The sequence below is a fragment of the Rhinoraja longicauda genome, chromosome 31 (genome assembly GCF_053455715.1).
Source record: "Rhinoraja longicauda isolate Sanriku21f chromosome 31, sRhiLon1.1, whole genome shotgun sequence".
NCBI classification, from domain to species: Eukaryota; Metazoa; Chordata; class Chondrichthyes; order Rajiformes; family Arhynchobatidae; genus Rhinoraja; species Rhinoraja longicauda.
The window spans coordinates 2,696,775-2,723,823 of record NC_135983.1 but is presented as its reverse complement, the minus strand read 5'-3'; the positions used below and the strand labels follow the sequence as shown (position 1 = coordinate 2,723,823).

Here is a 27,049-nt window from a genome sequence, read left to right as displayed (position 1 = left end):
TAGTCATACACCGTGGCCCAACTTCCCCATGCCGACAAAGATACCCCATCTATGCTTGTCCCACCTGGCCACATTTGGCTAATATCACTGAACATTTCCTATCTATGTACCTGTCCAAGTGTCTTTTAAATGTCGTTATAGTATCTACCTTAACTACTTTCTATGACAGCCTCTGTGTGTAAGACCACTACCCTCTGTATGAAACAGAGGCTGGCGAAGAGGCTCCCTCCAAGGCTGCGGAACTGACAAACTGCCTTGACAAGAAGCGGAGAGAGCGGTGGGAAGAGACAGTCCAAGGAATCGACTTCACATGCTCCAGTAGGGTGGCGTGGAAGACCTTCAATCGCCTCACCGGTCGAAGTACCCACCCAAAGCATTGCCCTGTCACGGCCAACTCCATCGCCCACCAGTTCCTGGCCAATGGCCACTCCAAAGACGCGGACAAGAACCATACTCGTTCTGTCAAACAGGAATCCACTAATCTTTGGAAACCTCCAGGTGCTGATGGGCGCCTGTCAGCACCCTTTTCCTCTGCAGAACTTTTTTCTGTCATCTCTCAAATGAAATGTGGAAAAGCTCAGGGTCCTGATAACATCCCCCCAGAATTCCTGAAACACTGCAGTCCTAAATGCCTGGCCTGGCTCCGTGAGTTTTACTCCTCTTGCCTCATTGGTCAGTCCATTCCGAAGATCTGGCGGAATGCCACCGTCATTGCGCTACCAAAACCAAACAAGCCTGCGGACGACCCAAGGAACTATCGGCCCATCTCACTCCTCTGTGTCCTGTACAAGCTCCTCAAACAGCTTCTCCTGGCCCGGCTTGATCCAATCGTTGACCCTCGACTACCCGCTGAACAAGCCGAATTTCGGCGTGGACGCTGCACCACCCACCAAATAGTCAAGCTGACCAATGACATCGAAGACAGTTTCAAAAAGGGTCACACTGGTGGACCTCACCACCGCTTATGATACTGTGTGGCACCAGGGCCTGATCTTGAAGCTCCTCCGCACCATCCCTGATCGTAATTTAGTGAGGTTCCTTGCCAACATCCTTGCCAACCGCAGTTTTGTACTCAAGACCAGCGATGGACAATCTAGCCAACTGTGACAGCTAAGAAACGGATTCCCCCAAGTCTCGGTACTGGCCCCCATGCTCTTCAACCTCTATATCAGCGATCTGCCACGCACGACCGCACGCCAGTATGGATACGCAGATGACTTGGCCCTACTGCACTCGGATAAGAGCTGGTCAAATGTTGAGGATGTGCTCTCGGCGGATATGGAACTTGTCGCGGGCTACCTTAAGACCTAGAGACTAAAACTGAGAGTGGCAAAAACCACCACAACGGCCTTTCACCTGAACAACAAGGAAGCTCGACGCCAGCTAACCGTCACCCGCAATGGGTCACCTCTACCCTACAACACATTTCCTACATACCTCGGGGTGAAATTAGATCGGGGTGAAATTAGATCGGCAGCTGATCTACAAGCAACACCTTGAAGCTCTCCGTGCTAAAGTCTCAGCACGGAACAACCTCCTGCATTGCTTGGCCGGATTGTCATGGGGCGCCAGGACATCTGCTCTTCGAACCAGTGCTCTTGCACTCGTGTACAGCGCCGCTGAGTACGCCGCCCCAGCATGGTGCCGCAGCGCTCATACCAGCAAGCTAGACGCCACCCTCAATGAAACCATGCAGAACATCCCTGGCTGCCTACGCCCTACTCCGACGAATCTCCGGCCGGTGCTCGCAGGTATCGCACCCGCCAGGCTTCGCAAAGAGTTTTTCACTCATAGGCTGGTGTGCAAGGCCCCATCAGATGCCAAACATCCTTTGCACCACCTCGCCCAGGATTCACAGCAACTGGGACCTCAATGCCTGTCATCTCGTCGCCCTTTCTCCCGTCATGCAGCGACCCTCTGTGGCTCCGGTTTCAACATACCAGGAGCATGGAGAACCAGCTGGGAATAGACATCGCGACGCCTCAATTCACTGTTGCACCGAACACCACAGCCCCACCCGGCTCGGACATGCCCCGCAAAGAGTGGGTCGCCCTGAACAGGCTCCGCACAGAGGTCAGCCGGTTCAACGCCAACATGCATCGTTGGGGGTTGCGTCCATCAGCAGCCTGCGTGTGTGGAGCAGACCAGCAAACAGCGCAGCATATCATTTTCGACTGCACTGTCCTCCGTCCTCCTGGTGGAGGGGTAGACCTCACAGCCCTCGACAACAGCACATTGCACTGGCTACAGTGCCTGGAGGGCGTTACATAATTTCTGCTGTCTCAAACGCAAGAAGAAGATGTATGAAACACTATCACCTTATTCCTATGACCTCTGGTTCTTAATTTCCTAACTCTGGGTAAAAGGCTTTATGCATTCCCCCTATCTATCCCCCTCAAAATGATATGCATCATATAATATAATATCACCTCTCAACCTCCTGCGCACCAAAGAATAAAGTACAATCTGCCCAACCTCTCCCTTTAGCTCAGGTCTTCAAGTCCTGGCACCATCCTCGTAAATCTTTGGACTCTTTCTAGCTTTCTAACAACATTCTTTCTATCGCAGTGTGACCAAAACTGAACATAATACTCTATATGCGAACTCACCGACTGTAACATACCAACTTCTATACTTGGTACCCTGACTGATGAAGTCTTCTTGACCACTTTATCTACCTGTGGCGCCACTTTCAGGGAACTAGTTTAGTTTAGTTTATTGTCGTATGTACTGAGGTACAGTGAAAAGCTTTTGTTTGCATGCTATCTATTCAAAGAAAAGACTATAAATGAATATAGTCAACCACAGTGCACAGATACAAAGGGTACAACATTTAGTGCACAGTTAGAACATTAAAGTCGAATAAAGTCCAATTAACGATGGTTCAAAGGTCTCCAATGAGGTAGATGAGAAGTGAGGACCGCACTCTAGCTGATGAGAGGACCGTTTAGTTGCCTGCTAACAGCTTGGTAGAAACTGTTCCTGAATCTGGAGGTATCTGTTTTCAAACTTCTGTACCTCTTGCCAGATGGGAGAGGGGAGAAGAGGGAGTGACCAGGGTGAGACTGGTCCTTGATTATGCTAGCGGCCTTGGTGAGGCAGCGTGAAGTGTAGATAGAGTCAATGGAATGGATTAAAGTAGCAATCAATGGTTGCAAGCAATTAAGGAGAGGAAGTATAACATAGCAAAGAAGAGTGGGAAGACAGAGGATTGGGACTCTTTTAAAGAGCAACAAAAGTTAACTAAAAAGGCAATACGGGGAGAAAAGATGAGGTACGAGGGTAAACTAGCCAATAATATAAAGGAGGATAGCAAAAGTTTTTTTAGGTATGTGAAGAGGACAAAAATAGTCAAGGCAAATGTGGGTCCCTTGAAGACAGAAGCAGGGGAATTTATTATGGGGAACAAAGAAATGGCAGACGAGTTAAACCGTTACTTTGGATCTGTCTTCACTGAGGAAGATACACACAATCTCCCAAATGTTCTAGGGGCCGGAGAACCTAGGGTGATGGAGGAACTGAAGGAAATCCACATTAGGCAGGAAATGGTTTTGGGTAGACTGATGGGACTGAAGGCTGATAAATCCCCAGGGCCTAATGGTCTGCATCCCAGGGTACTAAAGGAGGTGGCTCGAGAAATAGTGGAAGCATTGGAGATCATTTTTCAATGTTCTATAGATTCAGGATCAGTTCCTGTGGATTTCATATTTTATTTTTCATATTTCAGATACAGCGCGGAAACAGGCCTTTTCGGCCCACCAAGTCTGCGCCGCCCAGCGATCCCCGCACATTAACACTATCCTACACACACTAGGGACAATTTTTACATTTACCCAGTCAATTAACCTACATACCTGTACGTCTTTGGAGTGGAGGATAACAAATGTTATCCCACTTTTTAAGAAAGGAGGGAGAGAGAAAACGGGTAATTATAGACCAGTTAGTCTGACATCAGTGGTGGGGAAGATGCTGGAGTCAATTATAAAAGACGAAATTGCTGAGCATTTGGATAGCAGTAACAGGATCATTCCGAGTCAGCATGGATTTACGAAGGGGAAATCATGCTTGACAAATCTACTGGAATTTTTTGAGGATGTAACTAGGAAAATTGACAGGGGAGAGTCGGTGGATGTGGTGTACCTCGACTTTCAGAAAGCCTTCGACAAGGTCCCACATAGGAGATTAGTGGGCAATATTAGAGCACATGGTATTGGGGGTAGGGTACTGACATGAATAGAAAATTGGTTGACAGACAGAAAGCAAAGAGTGGGGATAAATGGGTCCCTTTCGGAATGGCAGGCAGTGACCAGTGGGATACCGCAAGGTTTGGTGCTGGGACCCCAGCTATTTACGATATACATTAATGACTTAGATGAAGGGATTAAAAGTACCATTAGCAAATTTGCAGATGATACTAAGCTGGGGGGTAGTGTTAATTGTGAGGAAGATGCAATAAGGCTGCAGGGTGACTTGGACAGGTTGTGTGAGTGGGCGGATACATGGCAGATGCAGGTTAATGTAGATAAGTGTGAGGTTATTCACTTTGGAAGTAAGAATAGAAAGGCAGATTATTATCTGAATGGTGTCAAGTTAGGAAGAGGGGATGTTCAACGAGATCTGGGTGTCCTAGTGCATCAGTCACTGAAAGGAAGCATGCAGGTACAGCAGGCAGTGAAGAAAGCCAATGGAATGTTGGCCTTCGTAACAAGGAGTTGAGTATAGGAGCAAAGAGGTCCTTCTACAGTTGTACCGGGCCCTGGTGAGACCGCACCTGGAGTACTGTGTGCAGTTTTGGTCTCCAAATTTGAGGAAGGATATTCTTGCTATTGAGGGCGTGCAGCGTAGGTTCACTAGGTTAATTCCCGGAATGGCGGGACTGTCATATGTTGAAAGGCTGGAGCAATTAGGCTTGTATACACTGGAATTTAGAAGGATGAGGGGGGATCTTATTGAAACATATAAGATAATTAGAAGATTATTAAGGGGTTGGACACATTAAAGGCAGGAAACATGTTTCCAATGTTGGGGGAGTCCAGAACAAGGGGCCACAGTTTAAGAATAAGGGGTAGGCCATTTAGAACGGAGATGAGGATGAACTTTTTCAGTCAGAGAGTGGTGAAGGTGTGGAAATCTCTGCCTCAGAAGGCAGTGGAGGCCAGTTCGTTGGATGCTTTCAAGAGAGAGCTGGATAGAGCTCTTAAGGATAGCGGAGTGAGGGGGTATGGGGAGAAGGCAGGAACGGGGTACTGATTGAGAGTGATCAGCCATGACCGCATTGAATGGCGGTGCTGGCTCGAAGGGCTGAATGGCCTACTCCTGCACCTATTGTCTATTGTCTATTGTTGTCTTCTAAATAGTAATGAGTTCTTTTCTGAAGGAGGCAGTATTTTATGTATAATGGTTATACTTCATTAATTACAAGTGGAGGCTCCATCAGCGATAAAGTTAGACAGTGAACAGGTCTTTAATGTTTTTATAATCTTGCTGTCTGAAAAAGTTGATTGCTAAATCATTGATAGTGTTACTGTGTATCCAGGCATCAAATGTGGTGTCTACACAAAATGATTTCCATCAACCTCCATTATTGATTATTTTTGTTTCTCCATGCAACTGGTTTCTATTCAGAAACAGTTAGATGATATTAATATACATGTTTCTTTTTGGCTCAGTAAATAGTAAAAATGAATACAATGTCTAAATGTAACTACTAACTGGCGTAGTAGCATCGCATCATAAATACACAATGATAGTAGTGGCTCAGTTAGTTGTATCCTAGCCTCAATTAGAGGCTTGTGGAGTCAAATTCAAAACGCAATCCAGCGGCTTAAACACAACATATAAACCAAAGAAGTGCCACATTATTCAGTGTGCAGCCTTTCGAAAGTGACATTAAACTTAAGAGCTATCTTGCCTTTTGGGTGGATGTGAAAGATTCCGCAGCACATTTTAAAGCATTGCATTGGCTGTAAATCTGTTTTCAGGGGAATGACCTCAGGTGTGAAAGATTTCATATAAACTTAAGAAACTGTAGCACATATAAAACAGAATTTGCTACACACTGAAGTCATTACTGTGATGGTGTATCAATGTTGTATTGTTTTCGGCACCAAAGTCAAATAACATACATACATGTAACTTACTTTGCTACTCGCTTAACAATGTAATTTCTTGCAACATTTGCATTGCTTCACTATTTTCCTTTTTCCATAAAATGGGGATAATAAATGTTAATAGCTTAATCTTCTGAAATCAATGCCGGGCCAGCTGAAGTGAAGCCAACGAGGTCATAGCTGAGACGTGGACCACTTAATAAGCAAGATGTTGAGAAGTATTTCATCTTCCTTTTTAATTCTACTATATTTCAGTAGTATTTTTACATTGTAGTAACAAAAACAAGAGAACAAATCTTCCTATCCTAATTGGCCATTTGCAGTTGTTAATTCCATGTACAAAGTGAATTGATCCATACTTCAATTCTAGAGATGCAGTTGAGTTTTTGTCAGCATTAATTAGTCAGTTTAGTTAGTACAAAATGTATTACTTTTTATTTATTTCAATAATGTTCGATCTGATATAATTCAATTTGGTGGAGATTCGTACAGAAATCCAAGTAAACGTAATTTTTAACACTTTGTCGGCCATGTTACTCCTGTTCAATTGCGGTTCTCATTGGAAAGTGTTTTAATTATTTTCACAGCTCATCCAAACTAAATTCCAACTGGAAGATGAGGAAGATTACTAGCCTAACATGGGAATCTCAACCTTTTGCCTACGCAGTCATTTTGTGTCTTTGTTCAATCTGTCTACCACCTGAAACAATTACTATGATTCTATTTTCATGGATGCTGTTTAACTTGCTGTTGCTCTGGAAATATTAGCCTTTATTTCTGATGTATAGCATCTGCAGTTTTATTGATTTTCAGAAATGGAGCAAGAGAAGGAATAAGTCTGAGTTGAGACGGTGGATTGATGGGTTTGTTTCACTGCTATGTGACTCTTTCAGTGACTTGTAGCAATGTTCATACAGTGACACTGTATATATTTTAGATGTTTGGATAGAGAAGGGATGTGCACAAGGTCAGGTACTGGGCAAATGCATCCTGGAGCCAAGGGTGAAGGGGGGACAATGGGATTCATTGAATTGAGAAGTGGTCAAGGCTGGTGGGGTAATTCATAGGATGTGCAGATTATCTTTCACCCACTAATTCTGTTTCAAAGGGCTCAGATAAGGTCTTTATCAGTCTATACAACCAAGCTAATGGATGAGGATACTAAAATATTTGGTCCTTGTTAGAAAGTCTGCTTGGTGCCATGGGTATTGAGGAATCAAGCATCAGTTCGGCTCAGAGCTATGCACTGAGCTTCGAGTCCATTAATTTTCAACAAGATATAGTATGGTGTTACATGTAATTGAATAATAATAATAATAATAATGCATTACATTTATATAGTGCTTTTCTAAACACTCAAAGACGCTTTACAGGGTTTACTAAAACATAAAAGAAAATAAATAGATACATAAATAAACAAAGAGAAAAGGAAAAAGAAGGTGAGGTGACGGTCAGTGATTGAAGGCAGTGCTGAACAGGTGAGACTTCAGTGATGTTTTGAATGTGGTGAGTGAGGAGGAGTTTCTGACGGTTTGGGGTAGTGAGTTCCAGAGTGTGGGAGCAGCGATGGAGAAAGCCCTGTCCCCCCAGGAACTGAGTTTGGTCCGGATGGTGGGGGACAGGAGGTTTGCAGCAGCAGAGCGGAGGGTACGGGTGGGAGTGTGTCTGTGGAGGAGGTCAGTCAGGTAGGATGGGGCCAGGTTATGGAGCGCTTTGTATGTCATGAGGAGGATTTTGTACTGGATTCTCTGGGGGATGGGGAGCCAGTGGAGCTTGTAAAGGACGGGGGTGATATGGTCACGGATCGGGGAGTGGGTGAGTAGACGGGCAGCGGAGTTCTGGATGTGTTGGAGTTTGTTGATGATTTTTGAGGGTGAACCATAGAGGAGGCTGTTGCAGTAGTCCAGACGGGAGGTGATGAAGGCGTGGATGAGGGTTTCTGCAGCTGTGGAGGAGAGGGATGGACGGAGACGGGCGATGTTTTTGAGGTGGAAGAAGGCTGTCTTGGTGATGTGTTTGATGTGTTTGTCGTAGGAGAGGGTTTGATCAAAGATGATTCCAAGATTCCGGATGTGAGGGGAGGTGGATACTGGGAAACCATCAATATTGAGGGTGAAGTTGTGGGTGGATTTGGTGAGGGTTTTTGGTCCAATTATGATGATTTCAGATTTGTCGCAGTTGAGTTTGAGGAAATTGAATTGAAGCCAAGATTTTATTTCAGTGATGCAGTTTGTCAGGATAGAGTGCGTAGCGGTGGAGATTGACTTGGTGGAGATGAGGAGCTGGATATCATCGGCATAGCAGTGGAACTTGAGACCATGACGGTTGATTAATTGACCAAGGGAGAACAGGTACAGGATGAAGAGGAGGGGGCCAAGAACTGAACCTTGGGGGACACCTTGGGGGAGGGGAGCGGTGGGGGATTTGCAGTTATTAATGGAGATGAACTGGTGCCTGTCGGAGAGGTATGATTTGATCCAGGATAGGGCTGTGCCGGTGATGTTAAAGGTGGTTTCAAGTCGGGTGAGGAGGATGGAGTGATTTATGGTGTCAACGGCGGCGCTGAGGTCGAGTAGGATGAGAATGTTGAGGTTCCCAGCGTCAGAGGAGAGGAGAAGGTCGTTGGTGATTTTGAGGAGTGCAGTTTCAGTACTGTGGTTGGAGCGGAATCCGGATTGGAATGTTTCATACAGGTTATTGGTAGAGAGGTGATGTTTGAGTTGAGAAGCTACAGTGCGTTCCAAAACTTTGGACAGAAAGGGTAGGTTGGAGATTGGCCTGAAGTTGTTTGGGGTGTCAGGGTTGAGTCCAGGTTTTTTCAGAATAGGGGTGACAGCAGCGATTTTGAGGGATGGCGGGACGATGCCAGTGGACAGGGAGGAGTTTATTGTTGCAGTGATAAGTGGAGAGAGAGTAGGAAGGCTGGCCTTGACAAAGCTGGAGGGGATGGGGTCCAGAGAGCAGGTGGCAGTTTTCATTCCTGTGAAGAGGTCAGAGAGATCGGTGGTGGAGACTGGGGAGAACTGAGACAGGGGTTGACAGGATAAGGGGGAGCAGGTGGTTTGAGGGGGAGCAGGTGCGTTGGTGGTTAAGGTGCTGTAGATGTTGTCTATTTTGCTTTGGAAGAATGAAAGGAAAGAATGAAATATCACTCCAATGAACTTACTAATAGCATGAAATCTGTTAACACTCATTTGATACACACAAACAATTGTGAATCATATGATTACTAAGTATGACTAACTTGCTATTATCTGAATGGTGTCAAGTTAGGAACAGGGGACGTACAACGAGATCTGGGTGTCCTAGTGCATCAGTCACTGAAAGGAAGCATGCAGGTACAGCAGGCAGTGAAGAAAGCCAATGGAATGTTGGCCTTCATAACAAGAGGGGTTGAGTATAGGAGCAAAGAGGTCCTTCTGCAGTTGTACAGGGCCCTAGTGAGACCGCACCAGGAGTACTGTGTGAAGTTTTGGGCTCCAAATTTGAGGAAGGATATTCTTGCTATTGAGGGCGTGCAGCGTCGGTTTACTAGGTTAATTCCCGCAATGTCATATGTTGAAAGACTGGAGCGACTAGGCTTGTATACACTGGAATTTAGAAGGATGAGAGGAGATCTTATCGAAACGTATAAGATTATTAAGGGGTTGGACACGTTAGAGGCAGGAAACATGTTCCCAATGTTGGGGGAGTCCAGAACAAGGGGCCACAGTTTAAGAATCAGGGGTAGGCCATTTAGAACTGAGATGAGGAAAAACATTTTCAGTCAGAGAGTTGTGAATCTGTGGAATTCTCTGCCTCAGAAGACAGTGGAGGCCAATTCTCTGAATGCATTCAAGAGAGAGCTAGATAGAGCTCTTAAGGATAGCGGAGTCAGGGGGTATGGGGAGAAGGCAGGAACGGGGTACTGATTGAGAATGATCAGCCATGATCACATTGAATGGCGGTGCTGGCTCGAAGGGCCAACTAGCGTCCTCCTGTACCTATTGTCTATTATTGTCTATTGTCTATTGCAGTTATGGTCACCAGAGAAAAAAATGCATGACCTGATAGACCAGATTATTGTTTCCAGAAGCATGTTAAGTCTACAGTTAGAAAACACGGGAAAATGTTAATGCAGGAATCTTTAGCCATATTCAAAAGAAATGAAAGAATTCCTGAGAAGGAACAGAGACATTAATTTCTGACATAAATAAACATACACCAGCAGTGCAAAATAAAATATAATAAATCTGATCTAAAGTTCCAAATAGTGAGAGAAATTATTGTATAAATCTATGGAGGGAGCCAGAGAAATTGGTGCTCACAAATGATTGTTCATTGTGCAGAACAATAATAAGGTGACATTCTGAATGACAAATACAGAGGTTGTCTAAACATGCACTTGAAAATTATGCAAAGCCAAAAGACCTTAATTTATTGTGCAACATTTAACACTAGGGAAAAGGAGCAAGAGTAAGCCACCAGGCACTTCACGTCTGTCCCACCATTCATATTTTCATGTTTGATCTATGCAGGCCTCAATTCTTCAGTGCCACTTTCCCCTAACGCTCAATTCATTGATCTTTCAGCTATTTATTCAGCTTCACCTTAAATATATCTAATGATAGCTCTGAAGGTTATCCCAAATTCTAGAGATTCACTTTCCTTTGAGAGAAGAAAATAAGGAGTTGGTCATTTAATAGCGGTTTACATGTAAACCGCTATTAAATGACCAACTCCTTATTTTGCATCTATGTCCATTTGACTCCCACGAGTGAAAACATCTCGATGTCTAGCATGTCAAGCTCCCTTAGGATCTTGTATGCATGAGTTTTGAGCTCATGAAAATAACTGAGTGTAATAATTTTCGATGGATTGTAAATTAAATCAGTAAACTAGAGTACGAGCAGTGTACTGTGCTGAGTAACACTAATAAGTATCTGAAACTTCCAATACTCCTTAAGTCATTAACCAGCTCGTTTAACATATGTTTGTTGAATCAAAATCTGCATTAATGATTATTTGATCTGCATAAATGACTTTGATCTTTGGTAGGTTAGATGGCCACTGTAAATTGTCATTAGTGTGTAAGTGAGTGGTAGAATATAGGGGAGTTGATGGAAATGTGGGGAAGATAAAATGGGATTTGTGTCTTCTTCTTAGGCCCCCTCGATCATGGCTGACCATGGGTGATGCATCCTAGTTGGCTGCTTGCTCCACACCTCGGCTAGAGCAGCTTGTGGCTGAAGAGACCAATGTGGGTGTGACAGTCTCTGTGGCAAAGGTCACATTTGTGTGTGGTCTCTGGTTTGTTGAAGTTGTTGCGCTCCTTTCTGCCTGCCCGCTTTTCTGCCGCTGCATTCATCAGTTTTTCTACCCCAATTTTGAGATGTTGATTCAGGGTACCTCTCCACCTCATACAGTGAGCTGCAAAGCTCTCCCAGGACTCCACATCGCTGTCGAGCGCCTTCAAATCTCTCTTGCAGACATCCTTGCCGATGGTTCTCCTCCCAGTTGTCAGCTCTCCATAGCAGATGTCTTTTGGAATACGGCCATCCTCCATGCGGTGGACATGGCCCAGCCACCGCAGCCTGCGCTGCCTGAGTAGAGTGTACATACACGGAAGGCCAGCGCGAGACAGAATCTCACCGTTGGACACTCTGTCTTACCAGGATATACCCAGGATACGGTGGACGCTTCTAAGGTGGAAGGTGTTGAGTCTTCTCTCCAGTCTGGCATATGTAGTCCATATCTCACTGCCGTACAGCAGCGTGCTGTTGACACAGGTGTTGTAGGCTGCTATCTTTGTCTTCACTGTCAGCTTTGGATTGGTCCACACTCGAGTTGTGAGGCGAGCGAGAGTTGTAGCTGCCTTCCCGATCCTCTTGTCAATCTCTGTGTCCAAGGAGAGGTTGTCGGTGATGGTGGAGCCGAGGTACGTGAACTGATGGACGGCATCGAGTTCGTAGTCGTCGATGGTGATGACAGGCGGTGCCTCTGTATCCTGTCCCAGGATGTTCGTCTTCTTCAGGCTGATGGTCAGCCCAAAGTCCTTGCAAGCCCGATAGAAGCGGTCCATCAGTGACTGTCGTTCCTGCTGGGTGTGGGACACAACTGCTGCGTCATCGGCGAACAACATGTTTCTGATGAGAGCTTCATGTACTTTTGTCTTGCTCGGAGGCAGGTGAGGTTGAAGAGCCTGCCATGTGATCTAGTACGCAGGTAGATCCTCTCTGTTGCGGTGCCGAAGGCATGTTTCAGGAGCAGAGCGAAGAAAATCCCAAAGAGTGTGGGAGCGAGGACGCAGCCTTGTTTGATGCCGTTGCGGATGTCGAAGGGCTCTGAGAAACTGCAAATGTGTGTTTAATGCTGCATATTCTGTGGATTGGTGGGTCTGTTTCCATGCCATGTGACTCTTTGATTGGTATGTAGCAATCTTTATATACTGACACTGTACACAATTTAGGTGTTAGGATAGAGAGGGGGTGTGTACAAGGTCAGGTACTGGGTAAATGTACCCTGGTGAATTGAGAAGTGGTCAAGGCTAGTGGGTAATTCGTAGTATGTGCAGATGATATTTCACTGGAGGGTGATTTCACTCACTAATTCTATTTAAAAGGGTTACTCCTTAAGTCCTTAACCAGTTTGTTTTGCAAATGTTTGTTGATTTAAAATCTGAATTAATGCTTGGTGTCAGCTTGTCTAATGTGAATTTGCTGTTTGTCAATCTTTGATGATTCTTCTTTTAACTAAAACCTCTGTCTTCAAAACACAGACACAATTTTGGTACTGTTGCTGACCAGAAACATTGTAGAAGTAAAGTGACGTCTGTTCAAAATTTTGATGGGAAGAGAAATATCTTATTCATGTCAGGTGGTGTGGCCGCTGAACACCGCCAATTCACAACAGCAGCATTATGCACAACAGTCACAATGAAGATAAATGCAATGAACTTTTTAAAAAAACATGTCAAAAAAGAAGAATGTCTTGAAATCTTTGCAAAACTTGAATTTTAGCTGAAACTATATATTGACCGGTGGTCAATATCATAATCACCATAAAGGTTTGCTCTTTGTTGTGTCTCAACGCAGCTTTAGAATTTCATCTTAACTATATTTAAGAACTGCTATTATGTATTGTATCAACCAAATTCTGTTATATTGAGTTTTTTATGCCTGTGTATTTGATAGATACATAAGGGGAAGGGGGGGGGGGGGCACTTTAGTTTAGAATCCTCTGCCCAGGGGATAAGTCTGCTTTCATTTGTTTGTTCATGTGTTCCGGTGAAGGCGCTGTGCACACGGCAGCCAGCCAACAGTCGCTTATCTTATACTTTTTGTTTTCACTTTTAATTTCAGTTTTCGTGTACCTTGTTGTGTTTTGTGCCTGTTGGCAGACCAATTTCCCTCTAGGGATGAATAAAGTTTTATCATATCATATCGTAGATGTGAAGACACAATTTTTTTAAATAATTTCTATCAATGTCGCCATGAATAAATTTAATAAACACATCAAACATAAATTTATATCATATATTAAGCTCATTGAAGTGAATATTAAGGATTTGTAATCTTTAATGAATGTCCACATTTTGGTAAATATATGCTAACCAAGTCTGGTATGTCTAACACTGGGGGGAGAGCTGGGCATGTGGTCTATCAAAGTGAAACTCAAGCACTTTGAGATTCAGGCTACTTTAACTCCCAGGCCTGGTCCTCTTGAACCTAACATGAATCACGTGAAGCTGGTTTGCTCGTGGAAACATAGCATGCATAGCATTGTTGGTGAAAATATTCACAAAGCCCTCACTGCCAACAATACAACATAGTACTAACACAAACAGTAATATTTTAATCTACTCTGGTCGGATCCGCTTTCTGGGTCTTTATTAACTGTGGTAAAGCATAAGTAAAGCACATTTTGTTCTTCATACACCTTTAATTTGGTCCAGTGTTTCCACTGTCCCATACCTTTCATGTCTACACATGCACATGTACATAAGGGGTATAGACCAAAATCCATTGGCTAATACCTTATTTTCCGTGCTTAATGCTTATAGGATCGTTGCTGGGCTGGCAACTATTGGGTGGAGCTTAGGGGTTACCTTTTTCAGTTCCGTATAATCAATGGTCAGTCTATATGTGCGGCCGGGCTTGATTACTGGCCATATCGGGGAATTTGTCATACTTTCAGTTGGTCTTACTATACCTTTACTCATAAGGTCAGTTATTATGATCTTAACTGCACATTGTGCTTCTGGCTTAATCGGGTACTGCCGGTATGGATTATTGGTGAAAATATTCACTGAGACCTGAGTAAAAGAAAACCAGCAACTTTATTGTTGATAGAGCTCTGGGAGAAGAGTTAAGAGTCTGTGAGCACCTTCTCCCCAAGTGATCTTTACAGCTTGTTTATATATATTTTATTATCAAACAATGGCAGGTGTTTACCTTATCTGGGTGAGGGTCCAGTCAACCCCTTAGAAACTCTTTAGCCAATCAACCCGTCGCAACTTAATCATGTTTTTCAATTGTGGCTCAATCGTATCTATATTTTGGCAATTGCAGGCGCTCAGCATCTGGCCTTGTGACTTAACTATGCATAATTCTCCATTTGGCATTTAGGCAACAAAGTTAATGTTCAGCAAGCATGTTGCAGTGTGCACATAGTCAAGTGTACCGACATCTTCTAGTTCTGAAATTTACTCCAACAGCATAAAGTTCCTGGCGAGTGCAGCAGTAAAGATTTGTGGTTGTGGGATGGGGGATTGGGTGGCTGCCTTACTGTTGGAAGAGGAGGGAGGGAAACTCAGGCCAGGGGTTGTCCTAATTACTTGGACATGGACAAATATCACAGACCATATGGAAACCATTAACCATTTTTAAACTGTTTTTGGCCTCTTCTGAGTCTCTGTTGCCGATCTTATTATTGTTATATAGTATATACCACCATCTCCTCAAGGACAATTAGGAAGAGTAATAAATACTATCAATGCACAGATTTTTTTTAAAACAGATAAATTAATGAAACGTGATCACTGACTTACGAAACCACTGCAGTTCCTTTTATGCTTTGGATATAGAGTTTCAGGATTTTGACAGTTGTGTGTGCAACTTAGGAACCCACGGGTGCCGGTGCACGAGTGCTGGAGCCTTGCATCTGCTGGACTTGGCGATAGAAATTACATGTTTGAAAAGTGATATTAAAATAACTTTTGTGCATGTGGTACATCTGTAGACGTTGTGCACACGTGATGGGGAAAATAAATGTGTAGGGCACCAAATGGGGTATCAATGAAGTAGGCTGTGCTTTTCCGTCTCTTGGCATCAACTCCACCAGGGATCTTTAATTCCTGACTTCGTCAAATGATTTTAAAGGCAGTCGCTCGCACCTCACTTCTGAAAATCACCTATTTTGACTTCCTCTGGACAAAGGTTGTCATGGGGTCTGATGAAAAGTAATCCTGGGCAAAACCAAACTGATCAGTAAATGGTAAGCTAATTTCCAATCCCTTTCAGTACCTGAGAGTAGACTGATGTGGTGGCATTAGGATGGATTGGGTTCATCTATTTTTTTAATCTTGTCATATCTCCTTTCACACGGATGTAAGAGGTTTCGTTGTGCAACTAAAAGTTGAGCAGTTGAATTTGTCTGATATCCTGCCAGCATTTCTCTCAACCTACATCAAAGATAAGCTTAATCATTACTACCATTACTGGGTGGTTTGGTGTGATTGACTACAAAACAGCAATAATTACATTTCAAAGCCAATTCATTGAATGTAGAAGAATTTGGAGTGGCTCTAGGGTAATAAAGATGCTCTACTTGTACAAGTTTGCTCCTCTTCTGGAAGCTGCAATTCAGAATGTAATTTGTCAGCTATGATTTTAAATATATATATTTCATTGAATGTGATGAGTTGCTATATCAAGGGAAGGTTCATAATCTTTATTAAACAACTAAAAATTGATTTCCAAAAGCATATTTACATACTTCTTTAATATGCTTTGTTATGCAATCAGATTTTTTTTTTCACTTAGTATTTTTTTCGTACTGGATTAGTTTAACAGATTTCCCCTCTTTATTGACAACGATGTCAAGAGCACAATAGGAGACGTTTAATGTAGATTTCAATTAAATTTCAGCAGCCCCTAGCATTTTATGTGAAACTCCATATTGCTTCTGACGATTGTGGGAGTACAGAGCACTTCAAATAAATTTAATATCTGTAAGGGTTGCTTCAGATGAGGAAAAACAACAAGAGTGATAAAGCAGAGACCCTATAAAGACCAGAAATGTATTTACATTACAAAATCTAAAAACCATAATGGAAGAAAATAGTTTACTGAAGAATGAACACTACCATAGTTGTTATCTCTTCCACTCAAAAAATTGGACAGGCAGAATGAACAATTCACGTGTTTCAAGGTTAGGCTTTAGTTTATTCTTGTCACGTGTACTGAGATACAATGAAAAGGTTTGTTTTGCATGCTATCCAATCAAATTAGATAATACTACACAAATACAATCAAGCCAAACTTAAGTACAATAGTTAGAGCAAAGAGGAAGATACAGAGTGCAGAATGTAGTTCTCAGCATTGTAGTGTAATAGTTCCAAAGACAAAGTTCAATATCTGCAAAGAGGTAGAGGAAAATCAGACTGTACCCTAGCTTATGGAAGGACGATTCAGAATCTGTCTGAAACAGAGGAAGAAGTTGTTCCTGAGTCTGATGGTGCACACTTTCATGCTTTATCTTCTGCCCAACAGGAGTGGGGAGAAGAAGATATGATTGGGGTGGGAAAGATCTTTGATTATGTTAGCTGCTTTTCCGAGCAGTATAAAGTGCAGATGGAGTCAATGGCGGGGAGTCTAGTCTGCACAATAGATGGGCTACATCTATAACTCTTTGCAGTTCCTTGTGACTTGAACAGAGCTGTTCCCAACCTCATTTTTGGTCACAGAAACCACATGTAAACAGCAAACCACCTCACAAGCTACTCATCCACCTGCCCATCAGATACCTCCTGTTAAAAAATCTGCAATTCCTGCATAGACACCATTACCCAAACCCACAAAATCAAAGTAAAAGCAAATTATCCTCAACACTAAAAAACTGTAAGAAGAAGAAATGGCAGATCAGGTTTGAGGCATAACATGCTGCTATTGCTTCTATTTCTTGTATTCCTAATTCCATTGCCATTTCCATTTTCTCCTCGTCTGCTTCCCTCTTTCCTAACCTATATTCGAATTTTACTTGGCATCATAACTTTGTAGCTTTTTGTCAAACTATTCCATTTTCTTCCATGACCTTAACTCTTATCTCTTAAAATAGAAAGGTAAAGCACAGAAACAGGCCCTTCAGCTGAAAGAGTCTGTGCTGATCATCAAAAAGGAGTTTCTCTGTGTACCTAGCTCAGAATTTGATAGGAAAATTATGCCAAAAACAGGAACTATTTCTGTGAAAGATAATGAAGCTAACTTAAAAACACATATTTCAGATTTAAGTGTTCAACACTTAAGAAATATGTACATATATGAAATTTACAGTATGTTTAAAGAACAGGAATCATGCAGTGTAATGGCCTGTATAATGACATTCCAAAACTAAACCTGCTCCTAAACTTTAGCTACTGTATCTTTCAATATGTAATTATTTTCCAGACTGCTTCAATAGTCAATGAAACCAATAGATTGGAAGATTTAGAAAAGGGGGGGGGGTATTCCAGCTGGGTTTTGAGAGGCAAAAAGATAGGAGGGAACTGGGTAGAGGGGGATATGAAGATGTTGAGATGATAAGGGTAAAACTGTAGTTAGTGTTATAGAGCTTGAGGTGACTGGGGATACAACACCACCAGATTATGTGTAAAAGGATTTTAGGGATGTGGGAACGCACATAGTCAGTGATAAAGAGCATGCTAGTTATTAAGGAGAACGGGACAGGGGAGAGGGGTCAAATTCATAAAGTCATAGAACAGGCCCTCTCCCTTAAGCACTCAAACATGATAATTCCATATTATTCTTGCCACATTACCATTGCCCAGATTCTACTTCTTGTCTAAATATTAGGGACAATTTCAGTGGAAAAATTAACCTAACAAGCCACATGTTTTGGGGATAAGAGAGAAAGCAGAGGACTCGAAGAAATTTAAACAGTCATAGGGAGAATGTGCAAAATCCACGCAGATAATGGAAGTCGGGATTGAATCTAGGTCACTGAAGCTGTGAGGCAGCAGATAGTCACAAAAGTTGGAGTCTGTAGGAAGGAACTGCAGATGCTGGTTCAACAGATATTTGATTGTGTGCAATGTCCAAATTGCCATGGTGATAGACCAGGCTTTGCACTCTAAATCTCACAAAGATTCCTGCCATTGCAAAGTGTGGAGTTCACAGAGGATGTTGTTTGGGCACTATATGTGTGGAGGGGCAGAGGGAATGTAGAAGTGATTAGGGTTGCTGTCAGTAATAGAAATAATGTGGTAAGTCACTGAGAAGATTGGTATTGGGCCCTAGGAATCAGTAGTTCGAGCAATGTGTTTGAGATAGTGATCACCAAGAGAAAGAAGGATCTATTGAAGGATAAAGAATGCCTCTTGATTTTCCACCAACCTCCCCGGTTACGATGGGCCCCCATTAAATAATGCTTTAGATGGTTCATAAATTCTAGGAGCAGAATTAGGCCATTTGGCCCATCAAGTCTACTCTGCCATTTAATCATGGCTAATCTATCTTTCTCTCTCAACCCCATTCTCCTGCCTTCACCCCATAACCCCTGACACATTCTTGAGAGGGTCTCGACCCTCTAGTTAAGACTTACTTCGCGTGTAGCCTGACTGCATGATACAACTTTATACACTTCCTTTATTGTGAAATTATGTAATAAATATCCAAATGTGCACCATACATACAACAAATAGCCTATTGTGTTTAATGATTGGATTTTTGATGTCCTTTTCCTTTGCACATGAAATCATTACATTTGACTTTCTTGACTACAGACCCATTGATGGAAATATTTTCAAAAATTGATTGCAGTTATGGAAGAATTGAAAACAACGGCTTTGGTTTCCCCATTTTGAAGTAATTCTGACGTTGCCCATGAGCTATTTATTTGAAAGATACTTTGATGGCACAGAAATAGGAAACAGTGGAGGTATCCATGTTTCCTTTATTTTTAAGGATGGAGTCAAACCTGTCTGCAGACTTTAAAACTGATGAAAATCATAGCAGTAACTGCATGCATTTAGCAGAAAACCTTGCATCTGTAAATGTTTTACTTCCTTACAGCCTAATGATTCTTTATTCACTGATGAATATTTGACAATATGTTATAATGCTAACTTTAATTATTTTGATACATAGGTACGTTTGTCAAAAGAAAATGATTCATCTTGGAAGCCTACCTTCATTGTGAAGCCAGATGGAGGATCTCAGGGTGATGGCATCTACCTCATTAAAGATTCTAGTGATATCCGAATAATGTCTAGCCTCCACAGCAAGCCAGCAGTGGTGCAGGAATACATCAGCAAGCCATTTCTGATCGACAGACTGAAATTTGACATTCGTTTGTACGTCTTACTCAAATCAATAGATCCTTTGGAAATCTACATAGCTAAAGATGGACTTTGTAGATTTTGTACAGAACCATATCAGGAGCCTAACAGCAAAAATTTTCATCGTGTATTTATGCATTTAACAAATTACTCTCTGAATGTCCACAGTGGAAATTTTGTCCATTCTGACAGTGCAAACACAGGAAGTAAAAGAACATTTTCAAGTGTTCTGGCCAAGCTCTCTCTGAGGGGCTATGATGTGAAGAAAGTGTGGTCAGATATTATTACATTGGTAATTAGGGCTATTATTGCACTGATTCCGGAATTAAAAGTTTATCATCAAATATATATTCCTCCAGGGAAGCCTGGGCCTACATGTTTCCAGGTTAGTATAATGTATTGAACGTTCTAACTTTAAGCACAAAATATATTTGTTTAAATTACTATGTCTCTTTTTCTCCATGTCGCAGAATTTGATGTGTTTATGATTTAAGTTTTGTTCCCACTGCCTGATATATTCACTATCCTCATAGCTCAATATAAGTACAGTGGAATCTCGTTAAGTACAGCGGCCTAAGGGGCCAACAAGATATGAAACACATTGCTAATCGGTGAGATTTGTATTTGCTAATGAATGGCAAAATCACTTTGAGACACAATGTTTGAAGACGCATGCTTTTTCATTGAAATATTTTCCAATTAGTTGAAGAATCAATTGTAGAAAATGTGGGAGTGGACCTCTAGCCGGGCACAAAATTTCAAAATTTGCAGTTCAACATAATATAAGCAAACACAATTAGTTAACCATCCAATGCTAGCTAACTCCACCACAATGCCATCATCGCTCTATGAATGCAATTATTATCTGCACCGCACTTTCAGTAGAAGCCTCAGTAAGGGATTAAGGGAGCTTGTGCTGTATGTACTTTCTATGATTGACCTGAGGAAATCTGCCTTTTATCGAACTAAAGCAGGAGGAAATTTAATAGCCTCAGAAATTCCATTGATACTTCATTGATATTGCTGTCAGAGAAGATTTACTCAGCAATAATCTGCTCACTGATGCTCAATTTACGTTTCATCAGAAACACTTGGCTCCAAACCTTTTTACAGCCTTGGTCACATGTACTGAAAATTTGAATTCCCAGAGGTGAGATGTAAGCTATTGCACTTGATATCAAGGCAACATTTAACCAAGTACTGCATCAGTGAGCCCTGGCATGTAAAGCAAATCAATGGAGAACAAAGGAAAAACATTCCAGTAGCTGGATAATCTCACACAATAAAAATAGATGTTGGAAATCAATAATCCAGCATCATGGCATCTTTGAAGTTCCTGTGCCTACTGCCCAATCATTTTCAGTTACTTCATAAATAACCTTACTTCCACAAGAAATTGTAGGAGTTCTTGCTGATGAGTGCGCAAAATTCAGGTTCACTCTCAATTCCTCAGAAAATGCACAAGGGCATGTCTGCATGCAACAAATATAGACAACATTCAGGCATCAGAATCAGAATCAGAATTACCTTTATTGTCATCCAAAAAAAAACAAGCCTTTTGGACGAGATTTCGCCACCCACAGTCCAACAGTAAGAGCAAAACAAAACCAAAAAAAAAGAAACATCCATCACAGTCAGTCTCCTCCAGTCACCTCCTCACTGTGATGGAAGGCCAGAATGCCTTTTCTCTTCCTCTGCCGTCTTCTCCCGCGGTCAGATTTGTTGAAGTTGCCACGTTCCAGGCCGCGCCGGATGGTGAAATGTCCACAACGGGCCGAACCAAGCCCCGCGATCCGGGGAGGGCGAAGACGCTGCCGCTGCACGTTGGGGCAGTCGTGGCTCCCGACATTGAAGCCCCCACCGGGCAGAGAAAAATCCCGCGGCCTATTTCAGGCCGCGCCAGACAGTGAAAGGTCCGTGGCGGGCCGACCTAAGCCCCGCGATCCAGGGCGGGCGAAGACGCTGCCGCTGCCGGAGCTCCCGATGTCGGCCCCCACCCAGGGGGTGGCGAGCTTCCGACGTCCACGCAGCCCGTGCCGAAGCCTCCGAAGGCGAGTCGCAGCCGCTCCCGCAGCCTCCGAAGTCCGGTCCGCGGGCTCTGCGAACCAGAGCCCAGGTGGTCCCAGGTGGAGGCCGCCAGCTCCAGGTGTTTGGCCGATGGTAGGCCGCGGCGGGAACGGAGACACGACCCAGAAACAAAGGTCGGGTCTCCGTTTTGGAAGAGACAATTTTACAGTTCCCTCACCCACCCCACACATAGCACACAACCACAAAAAACACTACATCACATCTACACACTACAATTAAGACAAAAAACACAAAAGACAAACGGACCGCAGGTAAGCCGCAGCTGCTAGGGCAGCGCCGCTATTTTGGTCCAGTGAGATGATAAATAGCAAGTAATATTTATGACACACACATGTGAGGCAATGGCCATCTCCAATGAGAGAGTAGCTAACCGCGTACAATTGATGCTCAATGGCCAAGCTTACCACTAACAACATATCTTGGGGCTGTGGTAACTGAATTACTGCCTGATCTCACAAAGCATTTCCACTATCTGGAAAGCACAAATCAGGAGTGTGATGGAATATTTTCCTTGTGCCTAGATGTGGCTCCAACAATATTCAAGAAACTCAAAACCATGCAGGACAAAGGAGCCCAGTAGATTGGTATATCATCCACCACCCTAACATTAACACATTAACACCCTAACATTAACTAACATGAACACACAGTTGCTATGCGGTCTACCTACAAATTTCATTGCAGTTAATGGCTTGGTCTAGTCCAAAAGTACTTCCCAAACCTGCAAGCTCATAAGGTCATAAATGGACAGATAGGGGCAGAATTAGGCCATCAAGTCTACTCCGCCATTCAATCATGGCTGATCTATCTTTCCCTCCTAACCTAATTTTCCTGCCTTATCCCCATAAACCCTAACACCTGTACTATAAAATAATCTATCTCTGCCTTAAAAATATTCATTGACCTGGCTTCCATTCCACAGATTCACCTCTCTCTGACTAAAGAAATTCCTCCTCATCTCCTTCCTAAAGGAACGTCCTTTAATTCTGAGGCTGTGACATCTGGTCCTAGACTCTCCTGCTAGTGGAAACATCCTCTCCACATCCGCTCTACCATCAAGAAGGATAAAGGCAACCGGTGCATGGAAATGCTGTCATCTGCTCTTTAATATACTCCAGTGGACCTTAGAGCTCATAAGGTCGTAGAAGTAGAATTGGGCCATTCGGCCCATCAAGTCTACTCTGCCGTTCAATAATGGCTGATCTGTCTCTCCCTTCTAACCCCATTCTCCTGCCTTCTCCCCATAATCTCGGACACCTGTACTATTCAAGCTATATGGTTAGTTAAGTTTATACCTACAGATTTATTCATGACATTATGAAATTTAACATTTTTAAATAAGTTTAAAATGCAACTTTCTAATCCACTTTTAAAGAAAAAATCCTATTGTTGGCTCGAGTCTTGTACTGTAAGTCTATTCCTTTACCACAACACAGCCTGATTCCCTTCCTATCTTATGAAAGTTGGATCTATTCTAATCTATCTTTGTTTTTTTTAATTAACTTTCTCTTGAGATTTTTAAAATCTTATTATAGTCACTGCCCCTACCGCCTTCAGGACTGAGTAATAAGTTGAGGCTGATAGTTGAAATGATTTATCAAAATGTAATAACTAATGCTTTTTTAATTTAATTTTTGTTTGCACAGATTTTAGGATTTGATATTCTCCTCATGAAAAACATGAAGCCTGTTTTATTGGAAGTGAATGCCAATCCCAGCATGAAAATAGAACACGAACAAGAGGTAAGGTTCCCTGCGTCAATCAGTGCATTGGAAATATCTGCCCTTAAAAAAAAGGAAAACATTGGCACAGCCAGTACATATTGTTTTAGTAGTAGTGTTATATCTTACACCATAGTCAATTGTGATTTCATAACAATGGCAAATGCATTTGGGTTGGTTCGGAGTCCCCACTGAGATTATTTATGTTAACTGTGGTAAGTTTTTCTTTGTTCTTGTCAAATCATGGAATAGGCAACTTTAAATTCCAAACTTAAGTAGCCCAATGAAGATTTCCTCTTTTGCACACTGTTGTCACATTGTGCTGCTGTAGTACATGTTTTTCTGCTCACATGCAAGTATTAAATTTTATTTTTTGATAAGAAGGTTCGGGAGATGGCCTCTTTCACCTAAACCTGTTTTATGCGCAATTCTGCACAACATTTAGCATTTGGATTGGTATAAAGGTATCAATTTGAGGAGTGGGATATGAATATTTGTGCCTTATTTACTGTGGACTATTTTCCCAGTACAGATTGCCAAGTTTGCAATTTTCTTTGAACCTTATTTGTTTCTTTAATAGAAGACAGATCTTGTAGTGGAATAACTGTAGTCAATATTCAGGCTGGAGGTCTGTAACTAGTGTAGTTCAGCAGGAATCTGTGCTGGGACCTCTGTTGTTTGTGATATATATATATGACTTGAACGTAAATATATAAGGATTAGTTGGTAACTTTGCAGATGACACCGAGTTTGCTTGCGTCAGGGGCAGTTAAAGTATACAGCGGGATATACATAGGCGACAGAAATGGGCAGAGAAATGTCAGATGTAGTTTAATCCGAGCAAATGTGAGGTGTTGCACTTTGCGAGGTCGAATGCAATGGGAAAATATACAATGAATGTCAAATCCCTTTAAGAACATTGTTGAACAGAGGGTTCAACAAAGAAACAAATAACTTGGACTTAGGGTCCAAGTCCATAACTCCCTGACAGCAGCAACACAAATAGATAGTGTTGTAAAAAAGGCAGATGGTATGTTTGTGAAAGATAGACACAAAGTGCTGGTGTAACTCAGCGGGTCAGGCAGCATCTCTGGAGATAAAGATCTCTGGTAACTTTCTGAAGTAAAATTCTCCAGAGATGCTGCCTGACCCACTGAGTTACTGCAGCACTTTGTGTCTATCTTTGGTTTAAAGCAACATCTGCAGTTCTTTGTTTCTATACATTATATGGTATGCTTGCCGTCAATGGTTGGGGCATTGAGTCTAAGAGTCAAGAAATCATGATGCAGCTTTATAGGACTTTAGTTAGACCATATTTGGAGTATTGTGTGCAGTTCCAGTCATTCCACATACAAGAAGGATATGGGGGCTTTGGAAAGGGCGCAGAAGAGCTTTCCAAAGATGATGCATGGTATTACGAGATTGGACATACTTGGGTTGTTTCCTCTGGAATGCTGGAGATTGAGGACAAGAGTGTTTAATTGCCATTTGTATCAAAAACAAAACAATTAAATTATCTGCAGCAGCATAATAGGCCTGTAAACATGGTATTCATAGATAACAGAATAAACAAAAGGAAAATTAATTCAAAGTATATAAAATTATAAGATGGTTGACCATCAGAACCTTTTTCCCAGGGTGGAAATGTCACATTATAGATGGCATAGCTTTCAGCTGAGATGTTGAGATGTGCAGGTTTAAAGGAGATGTGTGGAGCAAGTTATTTTACAGAGCCTGGATTGTACTGCTAAGGGGGGGGGGGGAGGGGGGGGGGGGTTGAAGCAGATACGATAGTGGTGTTTAAGGGGCTTTTGAATAGGCACGTAGATATGCAGAGAATGGAGGGATATGGATCATGTGCAGGTTGATGAGATTAATTTATCTTGGCAGCATGGGCTGAAGGGCTATCTTTGCATCATGGGCTGAAGTCATTATGGGCTGAAGGGCATGCTCCTGTGTTGTACTAATCAATGTTCTGTTTCTATGATGTTGCTTATTACAAGCTCACTGTCATTATTTTAATACAGCAAAGTCAGTTACCTGAATAAAAGAAAAATGGGAAATTATAAATTATAATGAAATGGCTCATTTAAAGTTAAAAGAATTCAAGAACTGTTAGTGGGCATGATGTTCAATAGGTCCAGTCAATGCAGAATATCCACTCAAGGATGTTGAACTGCATAACCAAAACTATAGGGAGAAAGTCATGAAAGAATTGTGTAGTAATCTGATTGAATCAATCCTGAGGTAACATCCAATTTTGATCACTATGACATTGAAAGTGGAGTGTCGACACTAATGCAGAGATATATCCCTAAGCATTTTAATGCGACCGGATGGTAGTGTGCATGTATAAGGTACATAGGAAAAAAATTATCAAGGAGATCAGTTCAAATTAATGAAAGACAAATGATACAATTTTTAATTTTTTTCCCATAAACTACATCTAAATTGCCCCTGGATATTATAGAAGCAAATTCAGTAATTATTCAGTAAACAAGTGGATGCTGCAATGAGCAGACTGCAGGATATTTTGGAATTAATTCACTAATTTGGGCTAAGTATCTTTTTTTATCTATACAGTGCCCTCCATAATGTTTGGGACAAAGACCCATCATTTATTTATTTGCCTCTGTACTCCGCAATTTGAGATTTGTAATAGAAAAAAAATCACAAGTGGTTAAAGTGCACATTGTCAGATTTTATTAAAGGCTATTTTTATACATGTTGGTTTCATCATGTAGAAATTACAGCAGTGTTTATACATAGTCCCCCTATTTCAGGGCAGCATAATGTTTGGGACACAGCAATGTCATGTAAATGAAAGTAGTCATATTTAGTACTTTGTTGCATATCCTTTGCATGCAATGACTGCCTGAAGTCTGTGATTCATGGACATCACCAGTTGCTGGGAGTCTTCTCTGGTGATGCACTGCCAGGCCTGTATTGCAGCCATCTTTAGCTTCTGCTTGTTTGGGGGGCTAGTCCTCTTCAGTTTTCTCTTCAGCATATAAAAGACATGCTCAATTGGGTTCAGTTCGGGTGATTGACTTGGCCACTCAAGAATTGATCATTTTTGAGCTTTGAAAAACTCCTTTGTTGCTTTAGCAGTATGTTTGGCATCATTGTCTTGCTGTAGAATGAACCGCCGACCAATGAGTTTTGAGGCATTTGTTTGAACATGAGCAGATAGGCTGTGTCTATACACTTCAGAATTAATTATGCTACTACCATCAGCAGTTGTATCATCAATGAAGATAAGTGAGCCAGTACCTTCAGCAGCCATACATGCCCAGGCCACAACACCCCGACACCGTATTTCACAGATGAGGTGGTATGCTTTGGATCTTGGGCAGTTCCTTCTCTCCTCAATACTTTGCTCTTGCCATCACTCTGATATAAGTTAATCTTCGTCTCATCTGTCCGCAAGACCTTTTTCCAGAACTGTGGTTGCTCTTTTAAGTACTTCTTGGCAAACTGTAACCTGGCCATCCTATTTTTGCGGCTAACCAGTGGTTTGCATCTTGCAGTGTAGCCTCTGTATTTCTGTTCATGAAGTCTTCTGCAGACAGTGGTCATTGACAAATCCTTACCTG

At 42.2% G+C, this 27,049-nt stretch overlaps 1 protein-coding gene across 3 annotated transcripts in view; it reads left to right on the top strand.

The window, feature by feature from the left end:
• Positions 1–27,049, top strand: part of ttll11 (tubulin tyrosine ligase-like family, member 11) — a 196,156-nt gene that overhangs the window by 53,558 nt on the left and 115,549 nt on the right. For all 3 annotated transcript variants that reach the window (XM_078426022.1, XM_078426024.1, XM_078426025.1), the window contains 2 exons: positions 19,454–20,029; positions 23,379–23,474. In XM_078426022.1, coding sequence (XP_078282148.1) covers positions 19,454–20,029; positions 23,379–23,474 — 672 coding nt within the window. The remainder of the gene's footprint in view (positions 1–19,453; positions 20,030–23,378; positions 23,475–27,049) is intronic.